Genomic DNA, 15,234 nt, shown 5'->3' on the forward strand with positions numbered 1-15,234 from the left:
AAAAATGTACCCGTTTATTACAGGCACATAGCCATAGTGAAGAATATTGAGTATAAAATGATTGCAACTGAGCCAGCAGATTTTGCTACTAAAAATGACAAAATTATGACTGTACAGGCTTAGAAATAAGCTTTGCTGTGAGTAAATATGAAGTGAGACATTTTGAAATTGTCAATTTAACTCCCACCTCTTAATATAGTTGGGATTCTTGTATCCAGCCCAAACGGAAATGGTAGTGAATTAGGACTGTCAAAAGTCCTGAGCTGTATGGTATTATTACAAACACATGAATATTGAGTTGACAAATGGTGTGAGATGAACCTTTATTATAGTAGCATGAGACATCTGAAGGGAAACCGAGATAACTGATAAATTTTGGAAGGAAAAAAAAAAAAGGGCTTTCAGGCCAATTGGCTACTTACAACCTAAGAACATGTCAAAACCTATTTCATCATACCACAAGCCAAGAAATGAATCAAAACAGAAGGAATATGTCTCACATTTATAAAGAATAGATTTATTACTGTATTCAGTTGTGTATGGATGAATGCAACTTTTTATACTGTAAACTATTTAAGAGCCAGTGCACATTTATTCATCTTTAGACCTGGATGGTCCGCTGATTTAGTAAGCGCTGTGAAGTTTTGTCTTCTTCAGTTGACTTTTTCAAAGTACTCCTTGGATCCGTCAGGGGTTGGCTTAATCTGAAAAGCAAACAATTATAGGATAGTAAGCTACATAAGTCCAGAAAGGATCATTTCTATTTTAACGATACAGAATGAATCATAATGGATCTAGTGTTTCGGAGAGAAACGGTTCATGTGACACAGAGACAGAACTGGTCTCCGGGGGTTGCAGCGGCTCACCGTTGGGGAGTGTGGAGTCCAGCTAGCAGGGCACACCTCGCCGTGGGTCTCCACAAACTGGAACGCCTTCACCAGGCGAAGCGTCTCCTCCACGCAGCGGCCCACCGGCAGGTCATTCACACTCATGTGCTTCACCACACCGGTTGGATCGATGATAAACAGGCCCCTGGGGAAACAACAGTAGTAGTAGTAGTAGGAATAGCATTAGTAGTAGCAGCAGTAGCTGTAGTAATATCAGTAGTTGTAGTTGTAATAGTAGTAATAGTACTAGTTATAGTAGTAATAGTAATAGTAGCAGTAATAGTAATAGTAATAGCAATAGTACTAGCTGTAGTAATAATAGTAGTAATAGTACTAGTAGTAGTTATAGTAGTAATAGTAGTAGTAAGGGGACCTCGCTTAGTTCAGACTACACTTCTAAATTGTGTTAGAATTGAATTCTACATTATATATGTATTTCCATTTGGTTGCAGCTGTGAATAGATCATTCTTCTTCAGGCCGCATGATGAATGTACCTCAGTGCGATGCCTGGACCCTCCAGAAGCACCCCATAGTCCCTGGAAACCTGCTTAGTGAGGTCTGCAAGCAGGGGGATGTGGATGTTGCCCAAGCCTCCAGCCTGACAAAAACAATATGAGAGACTCTGTTAAATAATAATAAATCACGATAATACTCACTCACAGTTACAATGTGCTACGAACACAACAAACACAACAACAGGTCAACTTTAACCTCTCCAAAGACCAGGAATAGAATAAAACTTGCAGCATCGTGTTTGTTATTCAGTAATGATTAAGTGGAGTGTACCTTGCGCGGCGTGTTAATCCATGCCAGGTGGCTGAAGTGAGAGTCCACCGACACGCCCACCACCTCACAGTTGATATCATGGAACTCGCTGGCCTTGTCGCTGAATGAGATGATCTCTGTCGGGCATACGAAGGTGCTGCAAAAGGACAAAAGCAGAGAGAAATTAATAATTTTACTGCCCCAAGCTCAAAATTACCATAATATATCTGCATCACAGTTATTTCTCATACTCTGTTTTGGAACAAACAAAAACAAAACAAGTTCTAGAAATGTTGAAATTCCTACTGGTCGCCAGTAGAGGTAGATAAAGGTTACTAGAAGACTTAACGCACCTTTAAAGCAAGCGTAAGCAATGCCAACATGCTATTCGTGTCACTGCGTGTTTGAGAATGAGTAGTACTCACAAATCCAGGGGGTAGAAGAAGAGGACCAGGTATTTGCCCTTGAAGTCATCCAGGCTCATCTCCTTGAACTCCCCGTTGTGGACAGCTGTGGCCTTAAAAGCAGGCGCAGGCTGGGTGACAGCAGCGGCCCATCTGCTGGTGCCTGACAGAGTCAAATAGGATTTATTAATATGTATATTATTATTTGCTTATATAAAACCATGCCAACTTTACTTGCATAGCGTAGAGGCATTACGTCACAAGCCCTACTTGAGTTTTCTTTTGCTGTTTGTTGCTAAATCAAGAAAATGTTCATTATACATGCATGGTTTGTATAACTCTATAAACTCTGTCAGTTTAATTTAACAAAGCAGGTCCAGGTGGACTACTTGTTCCATGTTTTCATGGTAAATCTTTTGTGCAGGTGTTGCAATCAAGAGCCACTTACAGTGACACTGCAAAAAATGAATCGTGGAACATGCAGTCAGTCTGAAACTCCTGTTTTCATAAAATTGACTGTTAGAAACTCAAGTGTTTTAGAGTTACCCAACCAAGAATATCAGCCATTGTTAATGGTAGCTATCCACCAATGGTATCACATTGGTAAATTGGTGTTTAACATTTCCTTGACTTCAAGGAACAAGGAAAAACTGAATAGGGCTTTCAATGTGACACCTTTGGGAAGCAAGTTCCACCCATAATGAGGTATATAACTATCTTGGAAAGAAACCATATTATTTCTTACTTCATCTGAGAATATGCTGTTAGCATCAGAATGCAGAACAGCAGACGGACTCATTTCACAACATCTACAGCCTGGTTACCCAATGCTTTGTAGGATTAAGATTATCTCTGTCCACTGACCGAGAGTAAATTAAACTAAAGAAAACTGAGATAATCTTAATACTAAAACGGCTTTGTGAAAACTATCCTAGATCAGCTGTCTTTCAAAAAAGTTGAACAATGCTGAGCGTGGTCTGAAGTTGATGGAGTTGATGTGTGACTGAGTCCATACATACTGGTTGAGAAGCAGGCTCTCTGCAGTGTCGGGCAGGTCAGGATCCTTGCAGCCCCAGAGGCTCCATGTGGACAGGAGGCTGAGACTTTCAGCCCTCCTGCTGCAACCCGTGCCTGAGACATGACAGTTATCAAGTCAACATTAGTCCACAAATTTGATTTTCAGTAATCCATCAGCAGGTTACAGCAAGTTCACTTCCATTTAGTTCACCTTAAAGCCATTTGAATGCCTAAAATGGCTTTACATAATGGCAAATGTCAGGCTAGAAAAGGAAGTCATATGTGAAAACTGGAACTAGCTACTTGGGGAGAGACAAGAAGGTTACATTGATTACCTGGTTGGTTTTTAACTACAATGGAGACAAATTTGTCCTAAATGTTGCAGATTGGAGTTTTATTTATTCAAACATTTCTGGGAGGCAGAGCTGCTCTGGAGGGAGAAATTGAGTTAAACCTCAATAGGCGGAGCTAAAGAACCACAGACAAAGGCAAGAGATAAGAGCAATGAGGTTTTATATTAAGGGAGGAGGAAGCTAATATTATGAAGCCTGCTGTTCTTGCTACTAACTGAAAAAAATACATTCTAGTCACACTAAGTCTATGGTTAGCTTGTTAGCCTAGCTGACCTTCCATCTTCAAACTAGCCATACTAGCTTATAACTATCTAGTTAGCTAACCTGCTGGCCTTCCAACATCATGCCATGGTCAGAAGGAATGAAAAATAAGTCATTGCTATTTATTTTTATTTATATTTTGACCAGAGTTCCTTCTACTACTTCAGAGGGCTTCTACACTGAGAAAGAAATAGAAGTCCCTGTCCTTTCATAACTAATAGGACAGAGATGTAGTGGAGGGTAAACCCACCCACCTTTCTGTTTACCTTTAGGCTGACATAAATATGTATGAGGTAAATCCATTGTATGCGTCCTATTAAGTAATATCCAAGTGATATAAAATATGTGAAGGTAACGGGAAAACAACATAAATCAATGCCTATCTGATAATATGAGACTAACAGACTGTTGTGTCTACAGCCTACAAAGGAGAAAATGTGAAATAGCACACCCATACTCTAAGATAAGCCATTTTGGCTATTTTCTATATCCATGAAAATGTACTCCCTAACAAGGGAGGCTGCATTATTATCATCTTCTGTAATTTTCTGTAATTTTGTTTTTATGTAGTTGACGTGTTTAGTTCCTGGCAGCCTCATGTGAAAAGTTTTGTTGTTTCTCTTGCGAAAAACAACTATACAGTATATCTTATAATACATTTTAGGAGGATGCCATACAAATGTCATGTTGTAGTGAATTAGAAGTAGAACATTACAGCGATACAACAGGAGATTAAAAAACAACAAAAAACGAAAAGTCATCATTACTGAATACCTCAGACACACTAAGTCCCTATAGGAATAGTGACAGCCATAGGAGATAAAAAATATAAAGTCATAAGGTCAGTATGAACTCATTATGGAGTACCATATACACATTGGGCTATATAAGTCCTTGTAGGAAGATTATAGCTGATTTTTCGTTAGGGTTTGTTTTGTCAATTCAGCATTGTATAACTATAGGCTTCTGTGTGAGGATGAGGCAACATGCTGAAACAATGAATCATCAAATAGTCGCTCATGCATCCTCTCGAGCAAACGTCGGGAAAATAAAACAATAGTTACTAAAATGATAGCTATTAAAACATTTTTTATCATATTTCATAGGGACCCTGTTGGGACTGCCAAATGTCCACTGGGGGGCCCGGACCAGACTTTGGGAACCACAGCGCCAGTTACGGAGCCAGTTTTCCACTCAGGTTTCCACTCCGTGACAGCGCTTCACTAAAAGTGTGCATTACTGACCAATACTTCTTCTCAACTCTACTTTAAACTAAAGCCAAACACTTCCAACAGCAAAACTCATGTTATTACTTAAAGCACTTACAGAGGTCTTGAGCAGTCTTCCGATGGTGGCTGCCATTTTGGATTATGTCAGTGGCTCACGTTATTCACGTCATCATGTGTATTTACGCAGGTGCGCGGTTGTCTGTATTCCCACATTGCAGTCAGTGAAACCTGCAGTTATCGAATAATTATGAGTATAGAAGTGCAGTTGTGCAACATTTGGTCAACCTGAGTTTATGAAATATTAGTCCCAGAACTGGTGGAGTAATGCTAGTTTGCGAGTTCCCCCCCTCGTAAGCGCCTACTTTCGATTTCAGACGTTATAAATACGACTCGTCGCGGATGCTTTGGGTCGGACATAATAACAGATGGACGCTGTCACAAAGTAGTGTTAAGGTGGCTGTTGTTTAATTTAGGAATCAAGCCCACAGAACTTCACTGCTTTACATTCCGACAGTACATGAACGCAGCATAAATCCGCCCACACCGGCCATGTGGTTGAATGCGGAAGTGGCTTGTAAATAGAGTTTGACCTCAAAAGCATGAGAAATGCATGTCGGTAGAATATTTTTTAGTCATTTTATTGTAATGCAAACCATAGACCATTGAGCTTATAAGAAAGTATTTGACACGTCGTTCCAATGGATCCTAACTTGCTGTACTGGAAAAGCCAGGGACAGGTACTGTGCACAGTGGTACTGTGTTAATATAGAACCTCCTTGGGGTTTGCATGCAGGCACAGAGCATCATCAAGTTGATGAAGAGATACCATCATGGTATCAAATGAGTTCTGTTTATATATGAGTTTTCCTGATGTTATTTTGGAAACGCTGAACTGTTCTTTCATTCTCTTTCAGTCATTCCCCAGTCGACTACGAATCTGGTTTAATCTCCTTGATCCCAATTCCTTGCTCTCCTCTGATGTGAGTATCCTGCCACTGCTGTGACCCTATAGTGGGAGATGAGTAGAAACCATCTGATGTTTAACTAGAGGTTCTTCTTCTCCTCAGGCTGAAATACAGCAAGCCCGTACCCTTCTTGAAAGTGGGGAGAAACTAAATGAAAAGGCAAGCTTAATGCTGGAAAATCTAACTGCATACGTTATGAACCTTGCCCTGCACAGATGAATAAAACCTTTCTTGTTTCCTCCTCTAGGATGATCATGCATGGAGCCTTTCTCTTGTAAGTGGGATGGGAAACAACAAGTGAAAATAATACGTGAATGTTCACAAAATTAATCTATATTAAATCAAGTGATTCTGTGTAGACATCACCCATAATACCGTATAACACTGTAACGACTACTGCCATAACAATAACAAACAGGACTCAACTGATATTGCAGTATAGATGATTACTATAGATCTTGGATATCTTGGTGCATATGAAATCACAATGGATATTTTCATATCTTTGAGTTGCTTTTTGATATGTACAGATATACTGTTGAAGCTATGATGTGCATACATTATGATAAGCGTGAGTTGGATGTGGCTACTTTTAATGAAAATGCCATTTTGCAAATGTTATTGGCAAATGACTGACAGGAACAAATGTAAGAAAAGAAGTTGATGAGTGAGGCTCAATGTTCTCTCCTGTATGTGTTTCCAGTCGTCTGTCCATGCTGATTCTGGTGCTGCACTTCCACTAGTTTTCCGTCCTCCAGGTACAGTAGAATTTATAGTTTGACTAATTCTCATTTTAAATTATCTAAATGTAAAGCCTCAAAAAGTATTAAAATGTCTTATATAGTTATTGGAAGTCTTAGTTTTCCATCATGCAATGGTGGTCAATACAGAAAAGTGTTAGCAGTATAATATGCAAAACATATAAATTGTTTTTTCATCACATCTGCTTTACTAAACCCAGTTGGACTTCATGTCCCTTAAGTCTTCAAAAATGTGTCTTTCTGAAACCTGCAGATATTATTACCATACCACTGCATTATATTATTGAAACAATGAATATAAAAAACAGATGCCATCACTCCTCTTATTTTCTTTCTAGCATTATTGCCAATATCAGCCCCTTTGGTGAGTCTGTTGTCAGAGAATAAATAAAGTCAATATGAATTTAACATTGCAGTGCTTGTATAAGGAGTACTGATGAAATTGCTCTTCTCTCAGGTTGTTGCCAGCTTTCTGCCACACAGCGGAGTCAAACCAGCTCTGTTCTGGCAGGTAGAACCTTCATCACGTCAGTTCAAACCACAAATCACCAGAACACTTTGTCTTGTTAATGACACAAAATGCATTCTTCCAGTTTTTGCTGCAGAGTTACAGTGCTGGATTCAACTATGCAAACAGAAATTCTTCATCAGAGCAGGTAATGTATTAAGTCCCCACATATGTTAGTATAAATGAAGCAGTACTAATGTCAGCACTCTGAAGTGGGTTTGGCTGGATTGATCCAGCCCAGGCGGCAGTTGCATTATTTGAAAAATAACAGGAGGCGAGCGGCTTTAAATCCCTCCCACTGTGGAGAGTCTTTAATCTCAATCTTCCCTCTGTGTGTGTTTCACCTTATCTGCTCATCGTGTCTTTATCTCTCCCCACCAGGGTCACAAGACGTCTTTGAAGCAGATTCTATTGATCGCTGGATCGGTTGCCTATGCGACGTGCGCAGGGGTGTGTACAGCTCGATTGTGCGGTGGCATCTAAAGCCCTGTACATGGAGAGATGAAAGTGTCAAATCATTAGCTTACCAAAAAATTGTTTAATTTTCTGTACTTTATGTTTCAGGCCGTTCCGCAAATAGTAATTTATCGTCTTGGCATAAGCAGCGTGCCATTCCAGATTTTCTTTAGGTCAATATTACCAATCCCACTCTCAGGTAAGTCCTCCATTTTTAAACTAAAATAGGTCCACCCTTGCATTAGGATACTCTTTTACTTGAAGTTATTGTCAGATAGATATATAGATATATACATACATACAGTACATACATAATAAATTCTCCCAGAGGCGGAATTATGTTGCATTAATTGCTAATTTTGTATTTACTCATCTTTTGATAATAGGTTAACTGTTATGGTTAAACAGGAAATAACTTGTCATACAATTATGTATTGATAGTAGGATGCAATTGCAACCTAATATAATTAGAGATATATAGAGGTAGGACTGTTTGATGTGCAGTATCTCCCCTAAACGTGTTGTGAAACTCTCTCCAGCTGCTCTGGCCTCCTTCAATGTGTTTACTGTCAGAAGCGAGGAGTCCGAAACTGGAATCCAAGTGTTTGATTCCAGTGGAAATCTTGTCGGGCTCTCTAAAGCAGCAGGAGAAAAGGTAAGAAGAGACTCAGTGGGGGAAAATGAGTTCTTCACACTCTAACGGTTTGCAGTATTTGACAGTTTTTTGTCTTTGTATTTTCAGGCAGTGAGGGACACTGCGCTGTCAAGAGCAGCGCTGTTAGGAACGACCGCTGCTGTTCCTAATCTGCTGGGTTTGCTCTTACAGAGGTGAGTCACTTTTATTGTGCTGTTGTGACTGAATTCTGTTTTCAGCAGGTGTTCAGTTTTAGATCATATCTAATGTCCACACTTTGAGAAGGGATGAAGGGGGATTGTTGATAGCATCCTCCTGGTTAACTGAAGATTTTGGAGAAAATGTTAGGGGAAGAACAGGAATCTACCTACACAAAATCACGTTTGTTGAAGCTGACTATTCTTTACAGGACGAGACTTTTCCAGAGGAGCTCTATGCTGCTCGCTCCTGTCCGGCACATGAGCGCCGCGATTGTCCTGGGCCTGATGATTCCTGTGTCATTCAGCCTCTTTCCACAACTGGGAACGGTAAGACTCGGCGTCTGTCGGCACCGTAGCGTTGTCCTCGCGATGAACTCGGCTGAAGTTATTCCTGTTTTGCAGATTAAAAAGGAAAACTTGGAGGAGGAGCTGCAGGCGGCAGCTGTCGACGGCCAGCTATTCTACCACAGGGGACTGTGAGGAGCGGCCCGCACTTCACCCACTTATACATAGTATAGGCAAAAATCACCCAAGACTGTGACACATGGTCTCCAATGTCCTTTCCTACATTATGGCCTAATTTGCATAGCATAATAATAATTTGCCATTTTTTTTATCATGCAGCAGGGACTCTAAACAGCAGCAAATGTAAAGTGCATGTAATGGACATGAAGGAAATGCAAAATCATTCATACAGTGAATCTTTTTCTCCTAGTTTTCATGTGTATTTTTTCTTCTAAAACACTATTTATTACATTAAAAGAAGCTTGAATATAAGTGTTTGATAGTAAATTTATTTAATGGGAAGATTAGGTGCATTTATAGATATTAAATTTTACATCAATTCATGAAAATACATTAATTTAGTTTTCAAAGTTAAATGAGCATTTCTATATATTGCACACACAGTGTCTTATCTGAAATACTTAGGCACAAAACCATCCTTTTGGCAATGGGGATGACAATGTTGTCAATGGTAAAATAACATGTAGCGTTTTACACAAACTATACATCAATAGAAAATTTAACAGTAAGACACAGAATATGCAACAGAAATCAATGAGCTGGTCGATTATTTGACCAGCTGCAGATAGATGAACAGCACCAGCCTTTTCTTTCTATTTATCAAAACGAACATTGTGCCGTTTGAAAAAGCATCATAGCAAAAAAAAAAAAAAAAAAGGCAACACAATTTGCTTGTATTTTTGTTTTAAATTGTGGGTGGCACCGCAGTCATTAGTAAATACAAAAATGAGGCATTAAAAAGATGAGAATGTAAATAAACCAACATACCAATATATTGCGGTTAGCTTTATGATCTGATACCCACGTACAACAGGTCTCTAGAAACTAACTCATTAATAATAGAGAGTGCTTGTTACATCTGAGTGACTTCAGCTGCCATCAGGCACTGCTGCACTAATACAGCTGGGTCCTCACAGTGCAATATGTACCCAATGTTTCTGAACTGGCAAGAGTCAGTGTTGCTGCATTGCACTGTGGGATGGACGCTAAAAAACATTCTAAGACGGCAATGGTTACAAAGTAGCTCCCAAGTCCTGGGTCAGTTGTCTCCATTATATTTCACATTATTAGTGACAAATACTTACCTTTTCATTGTAAGCAACTGCTAATATAAATTCTATCTCAAAATGACATAAAACATCCTGATATCATACTTGATTGTTGGTACATGTTGTTCGTCACATAACCTTTTGGCACAGCAGTGCAGCTAAACTCAATTTGATGATTGTGACACTGGATTGTAGCGTCGAGGTTGCTGTTTAAGTGCCATAATAACCATTTATTTAGAGTACGCACAAGCCTTTAAGAACATAGTGCTTGCCACAACATAAACACAACAGCACAGCAAGTGTCCATGCTGCTGCGAGTAACGGCACGTCCTGAAGTAGAGCGTTTGGGTGGGAGAACAGGCTTATATCCTTAAGAGTTGCTCGGCAGCTGCCAAATGAAACAAGAAGTTCTCTGTCGCTGGGGGGAAATGATGCCGCTTCAAACCTTCCAGTGTGATCTTAGAGTTTTCGCCCTCATCCGCCAGGGCAATCAAGTTGGCAAGGATCTCTTTCGTCTTTACAGAAATGTCCTGCGAATGAATAAGAAGACGGAATACATTTCTTACAATTGAAACGGACTGGAGGATTATGGAGATCGCGTGTTACGGTGGACAGTCGTGTTGGTGTTCTGAGTGCATTCTCACCTTGATCACCTGGCTGTCTGTCCTGTCGGCGTCCTCGGCAGATTGGACAATTAAGTGGCCGACGTCCTTGTGCAGCTTCCCCATAGACATGGCCTCTGCGGTGGGACAATGAGCTTCAGTGAGAGGGGAAATGCTGCCCTACTTTCTCGGGAATCTAAGCAGCCTTAGAAAACACACTGACACCGCATTCCCTGTTGAACAGACGCATTCGGACCCATACTGTACCTTTGGCACCCTGGGAAACCGTGATGACGCTGTCTGGGAGGTTCACGTACACATCAAACAAGTCCGATCTGTTGCTCACTTCTGGATCTACAAATCCCGCCACGTATCCTACAGAGAAAACGAACATATTGGCACATAAATAATTCATTCCCCCCGCCACGAGATTCTTCAGGATACACAGATGGCGGCTAATCCCTAACCGTGAGGACGAGCAAATGTTTCTGTAACAAAGTATGGTAGATTCGAGTAGGCAGGCATCCTCACCAGGGCATTTCTTGAGGTCGTCCAGTTCGGTGTCAGTCAGGTGCACATAGGGGTGCAGGATGGACCAGTCTTTCCTGTGCCACGTCAGAGCCGGCAGAACTCTTGGGGGGGGGGGGGGCACGAGGAAAAAAATCACACATCTGGCACAGCAGGCGGCTTAAGGTTTCAACCCAGATATTTTAATTCTCTGCCCAAAATTCACCTTGTAAACTCCAACAACGCCTCAATACGAGGATGGTGGACGACAATCCTCTTCTTCAGCATAAGAGCGGTATACAGGATGATGGTCTCCATACCAAACTGGGACACCACATCTGAAACGGAAAGATGGAATTGCACTGGATGACCCACTTGGATCTCTGAAGTCATTTGGATAGCGATGTTCCGAGTGAGACTTTCTGAACCACTACGGATTGCCAATTTTCGGGTCATCTGAAAGATTTATTAATGCAGAGTATTGCCGTTGTCGGGTGAAAACCTAGTATCTCCAACATGTCAACTTTTCAGGAACTAAGAAAAACAGCCTTGTTTTTAGTTTCACTATGATGCAGTTTTGAGTTTATCTGATTGGTTTTGAAAAGATTACGTGAACCCATAGAAGAGCATGGACTCCTTCAGGTGAAGTTACAATGTTTTCACCTTATACCGATGGTATGTTTCAGCTATGTTTTTCAGCAATCTTGCACCAATAAATGGCAAAATATCACATTTATCACTGGTAACAAATAGAATGCAAAACAATAGATGGTGACCAAGAGAGGACACACACATCTTGCCTCTTCTGCTTTACATAACTGGTATATCAGAGGAGGCCAGTCACCTGCAGGCTGATCAAACTCCAATTTAAAGCGAATAGTGAATATCCAACAATACCAGTCAGCAGCTGATCGATTGGAAGATCCCTACATTTGCATTTACGGTGCTTTCCTGTAGGACTTGCTGGTTTTAATCTAATAATTCAACTGTGTCAAGATTAAACTGAAAACAGGCAAGCGTGGCAAAGTTCCTGATTTCACTTCCTCTATATAATTGTGAGCTTTTACCTTTGACTGAACCGGCTAAGTACGCCTTCCGGACATCGTAATCCTTGATGAGAAACGAACCGTTCTCATCACTCTGGCAGATGCCTTTGGTGAGGACAGCGATGTAACCCTCCATCATTTTCACCGGGCTGCCATGTTTGATGTACATTCTGAATAATGGAAATGAAAAACAAAAAAATACCGCACAACAGGCACTTACTCAGCTGTTTGAACTACCGTCTCATCATTCATCTTGAAATAGTCTATAACACATTTAATTAATAAACGGCACACTGTACCTGCAGAGTATTCTACTAAATGCAGCATACTTCTCAGGGTTGAAGTCTTTTGCTGTAACAACTATAGAAAAATGAGTGACCTGAAGAGAGAAATTAGAGACAAAAATACAACTCAGTGCAAAGATTTTAAAGAAAGCTGACTTATTGCTGTGTCCTACATATACTATAGTTAAAAAGGCAAACGGCTATTGGTGACACTCGACCTTGTTTAGGGCCGTGGGTTCCTGCACTTCCACTGTGGTGATGTAGTACCAGGTGCGACAGAACTGACCAAACACAAAGGTGTGAAGATCCCGGCTGGCCTGCGTCAGACAGCACTTGCTGAGCAGGACGTCCCTCAGCTCTGTGCTGACGGAGGGGTAGCACCACACCCACAGTGTGTCTCCGTTCACATCTTTCTCTGTGTGGATTACAAATAAATAAATAAAAGCATTGGAAATAGATCCAGACCTAGCGGGAAACTCTTTGCTGTTGCCAATACCACTGGTTCCAAAATTGGGATCCAGGGTCTCCCAGGGGTCCCTGAAGGGGTTCCAGTGGGTCCCCAGCAAAATATGATTAGCTCAATGTCACTGTTATTTCATTCACTGCATGTTAGAGACTGTATAAGAGGGTTCCCTGTCCCCGCCTACACTGACAATCAAAACAGTCTAAGATAGAGCCCCTTGGAACCAAACCTTTACCATATGGGGGTCTAAAATGTGGTGAAAAGTGTATAAATGTGGGGGGCCCTAACATGAAAAGGCTTGGGAACCCCTCTATGGCCTATTCAATACATTCTACAGTTTATATAGGCCTACCAGACAAATGGAACTGTACTAACCAGCAGTATCTGAGCCACAGAGCCTTGCTGATAGGACAATTTTGGATCACACCGATATCATGTGATGCTGCTGCACAGAGCCTACTGCTGAGGCGCCAAGTTAGCGTGACGGCACCGGTTGAAAAACAAGTGGCTTGTGATAATAATAATAAACACTTACCAATTAATCCGACGCTTAACATAAGCTGCGTTTCAGTTGCTGCCATATTCCATACCTGAAAGAGTTGACAATATAACTTAACCGCTGAGAGAGAAACCTGGCTCAGTCTCCACACTGTAAGTGACTGTATGGCACTCGGTGAACAGAAGAATAACGCTGTGTACCTTGAACTCCTGCTAAGTCCAAATACACAAATGCGACGGGGAACAGATTAAAAAAAAACAATAAATATGCATAAGCTTGTCAGTGACCTGGGTGTGATTTCTGCTGTCAACAGACTTTCCTCTCTATGCGAGTCTCTTCCTTCTTCCGGACCAGGAGGACGATGCAGGAGGGGACAGAGTCGTCACAACCAATCAGATTTGGCAATACTACACATGCGCAGTGCAAGTTTACGGGGTTAATATAGAACCTCTTTGGGTTTACGTGGTCACATGAAAGCCACACCCCGGATTCAATGGTGCATTCAATTGCTGCTCGTAAATATGTGAAATAGCTTTGTAAAAATGAAATAATGATACACCTATGGTCTGTACAGGATCTCATACCATACTGATAAACCAATGCCAAGATTTCACAAAAGAAAATACATCAGCATTCAAGTAACTAAACAGCACTGTTGAAATGAAATATGGTGTATATGTCAAGCACATATACACCATATATATGTCAAGCACATAAAGATCATACAATCAGAAACAGTCCCTGAGTTGTTCATTCACAGAGTAAGACAAGAGAGCACTTACAACAGTTATCCCAGATAGCAGTGATTTAAAAATATGGCTGTTGGATAGAACCATGGGTTAAAAAAATATATAATTTCAGTCAAACATTTACATTTTAAGGCCAATGCAGAGTCCATAAATAAAAATGACAAAAATAGAAAGAAGATTCAATCCATAAGATTTGAGTGGAAACATTTTGAATCACATCAAACTGATGAAGACAAAAACATTCCTAATTCAACAACCTGTTGACAAGGTTATCACAAAGGCACATCATAATCTAAGATAAACAGTTTTTATTGGGAACCAGCAAACAAGGTGGTAGGATGTTGCTGGGAACCCTTAGTTGTCAGTCATGTCCAGCAGCTCCTGCAGCAGGTCGTCCACTGTTCTGCTGTAGTCCACCGCCAGAGAGTCGTCAATGAACTCTTCCAGCAGCTCCTCCAAGCTGTGGTGAGTGGCTGTCTTTGGCACTGGGCTAAAAAGTAGGGAGAGGCAAGTTGATATTCACTCATTCTTCTTCTTAAGTGACGGACAATAATGCTGCATTCGTGTCATATGGGAATAACCATCGGAACGAGTCGGAGGTGTTCACACGTTCAAACTCAAAGCTGTCAAGGAGCCATGATTGTACTTGATGATTGAAGATTTCCATAGACTTTGGTTGCTCCTGATAAGTTTTTTTTTTTTTTACACTTCACACATTAATTTAGTGCTGAAAACATTTGAGTTCATGTTGTACAGCAAGCCAAACATTGTAAGGTCAACCACAAATAATAATAATAAAAAATGTTGCCATGTTATTTTAAGAATTGTGGTCACCAAATTATTTATGATTTTTCTCATCATCTGAAGCCTGAGGTGAACAGTATTCTCTTGTAGGAACCTTGTCTTTCTCATATGATGTAAATGCAGACATAACCGTAAATCAATCATGACATCTCTTCTCACCCATACCTTTGAGGGACAGTGGCGGCCTCCCTGGCTGCAGCGGCACTGGCGGTAGGTTCGGTTTGGAACAGACTCTGCTGGAAAGCACGGAGTGTGTGGAGCTCCT

At 40.8% G+C, this 15,234-nt stretch overlaps 3 protein-coding genes across 5 annotated transcripts; 1 reads left to right on the forward strand and 2 right to left on the reverse strand.

The window, feature by feature from the left end:
* Nucleotides 1-312: 312 nt before the first annotated feature.
* Nucleotides 313-5,066, reverse strand: prdx3 (peroxiredoxin 3). Its single transcript, XM_071522556.1, has 7 exons — nt 5,015-5,066; nt 3,077-3,188; nt 2,079-2,220; nt 1,675-1,810; nt 1,383-1,486; nt 867-1,032; nt 313-704 (listed from the first exon to the last, which is right to left on the reverse strand). The coding sequence occupies exons 1-7, from the start codon at nt 5,048-5,050 to the stop codon at nt 654-656; spliced, it is 747 nt and encodes a 248-aa protein (XP_071378657.1). The 5' UTR covers nt 5,051-5,066; the 3' UTR covers nt 313-653.
* Nucleotides 5,067-5,500: 434 nt separating this feature from the next.
* Nucleotides 5,501-9,190, forward strand: sfxn4 (sideroflexin 4). Its single transcript, XM_071522602.1, has 14 exons — nt 5,501-5,654; nt 5,832-5,897; nt 5,985-6,041; nt 6,130-6,156; nt 6,586-6,640; nt 6,982-7,007; nt 7,101-7,154; nt 7,237-7,299; nt 7,533-7,601; nt 7,716-7,806; nt 8,147-8,262; nt 8,350-8,435; nt 8,651-8,768; nt 8,844-9,190. The coding sequence occupies exons 1-14, from the start codon at nt 5,616-5,618 to the stop codon at nt 8,919-8,921; spliced, it is 945 nt and encodes a 314-aa protein (XP_071378703.1). The 5' UTR covers nt 5,501-5,615; the 3' UTR covers nt 8,922-9,190.
* A 40-nt stretch (nt 9,191-9,230) lies between these two features.
* dennd10 (DENN domain containing 10) lies at nt 9,231-13,763 on the reverse strand. 3 transcript variants are annotated; one of them, XM_071522598.1, is made up of 10 exons: nt 13,704-13,763; nt 13,453-13,507; nt 12,673-12,869; nt 12,470-12,549; nt 12,192-12,340; nt 11,351-11,462; nt 11,149-11,249; nt 10,885-10,992; nt 10,660-10,754; nt 9,231-10,545 (listed from the first exon to the last, which is right to left on the reverse strand). In XM_071522598.1, the coding sequence occupies exons 2-10, from the start codon at nt 13,496-13,498 to the stop codon at nt 10,378-10,380; spliced, it is 1,056 nt and encodes a 351-aa protein (XP_071378699.1). In that variant the 5' UTR covers nt 13,499-13,507; nt 13,704-13,763; the 3' UTR covers nt 9,231-10,377. The 3 variants fall into 3 exon arrangements, with proteins under 3 accessions (XP_071378699.1, XP_071378697.1, XP_071378698.1); XM_071522596.1 differs by having other exon boundaries at nt 13,617-13,753; XM_071522597.1 differs by having other exon boundaries at nt 13,453-13,731.
* Between the last annotated feature and the right edge of the window lie 1,471 nt (nt 13,764-15,234).

This window comes from Centroberyx affinis, unplaced genomic scaffold (genome assembly GCF_046629955.1).
Source record: "Centroberyx affinis isolate AG114_WGS23_722 - 3 ecotype Tasmania unplaced genomic scaffold, CSIRO-AGI_Caff_v1 ptg001004l_1, whole genome shotgun sequence".
NCBI lineage: Eukaryota > Metazoa > Chordata > Actinopteri > Beryciformes > Berycidae > Centroberyx > Centroberyx affinis.

What these genes read in the sequence shown, in the direction of transcription:
- prdx3 (XM_071522556.1), bottom strand. Translation starts at nt 5,050, where the DNA reads ATGGCAGCCACCATCGGAAGACTGCTCAAGACCTCT. An exon ending in GAAGACTGCTCAAGACCTCT is followed by an intron (nt 3,189 to 5,014) that starts GTAAGTGCTTTA and finishes GTCATGTCTCAG; the next exon opens with GCACGGGTTGCAGCAGGAGG. An exon ending in GGACTCCACACTCCCCAACG is followed by an intron (nt 705 to 866) that starts GTGAGCCGCTGC and finishes TTTGCTTTTCAG; the next exon opens with ATTAAGCCAACCCCTGACGG.
- sfxn4 (XM_071522602.1), top strand. Translation starts at nt 5,616, where the DNA reads ATGGATCCTAACTTGCTGTACTGGAAAAGCCAGGGACAG. An exon ending in AACCAGCTCTGTTCTGGCAG is followed by an intron (nt 7,155 to 7,236) that starts GTAGAACCTTCA and finishes GCATTCTTCCAG; the next exon opens with TTTTTGCTGCAGAGTTACAG. An exon ending in TCTTTCCACAACTGGGAACG is followed by an intron (nt 8,769 to 8,843) that starts GTAAGACTCGGC and finishes CCTGTTTTGCAG; the next exon opens with ATTAAAAAGGAAAACTTGGA.
- dennd10 (XM_071522598.1), bottom strand. Translation starts at nt 13,498, where the DNA reads ATGGCAGCAACTGAAACGCAGCTTATGTTAAGCGTCGGATTAATTG. An exon ending in AACCCACGGCCCTAAACAAG is followed by an intron (nt 12,550 to 12,672) that starts GTCGAGTGTCAC and finishes TTCTCTCTTCAG; the next exon opens with GTCACTCATTTTTCTATAGT. An exon ending in TTTAGTAGAATACTCTGCAG is followed by an intron (nt 12,341 to 12,469) that starts GTACAGTGTGCC and finishes TCCATTATTCAG; the next exon opens with AATGTACATCAAACATGGCA.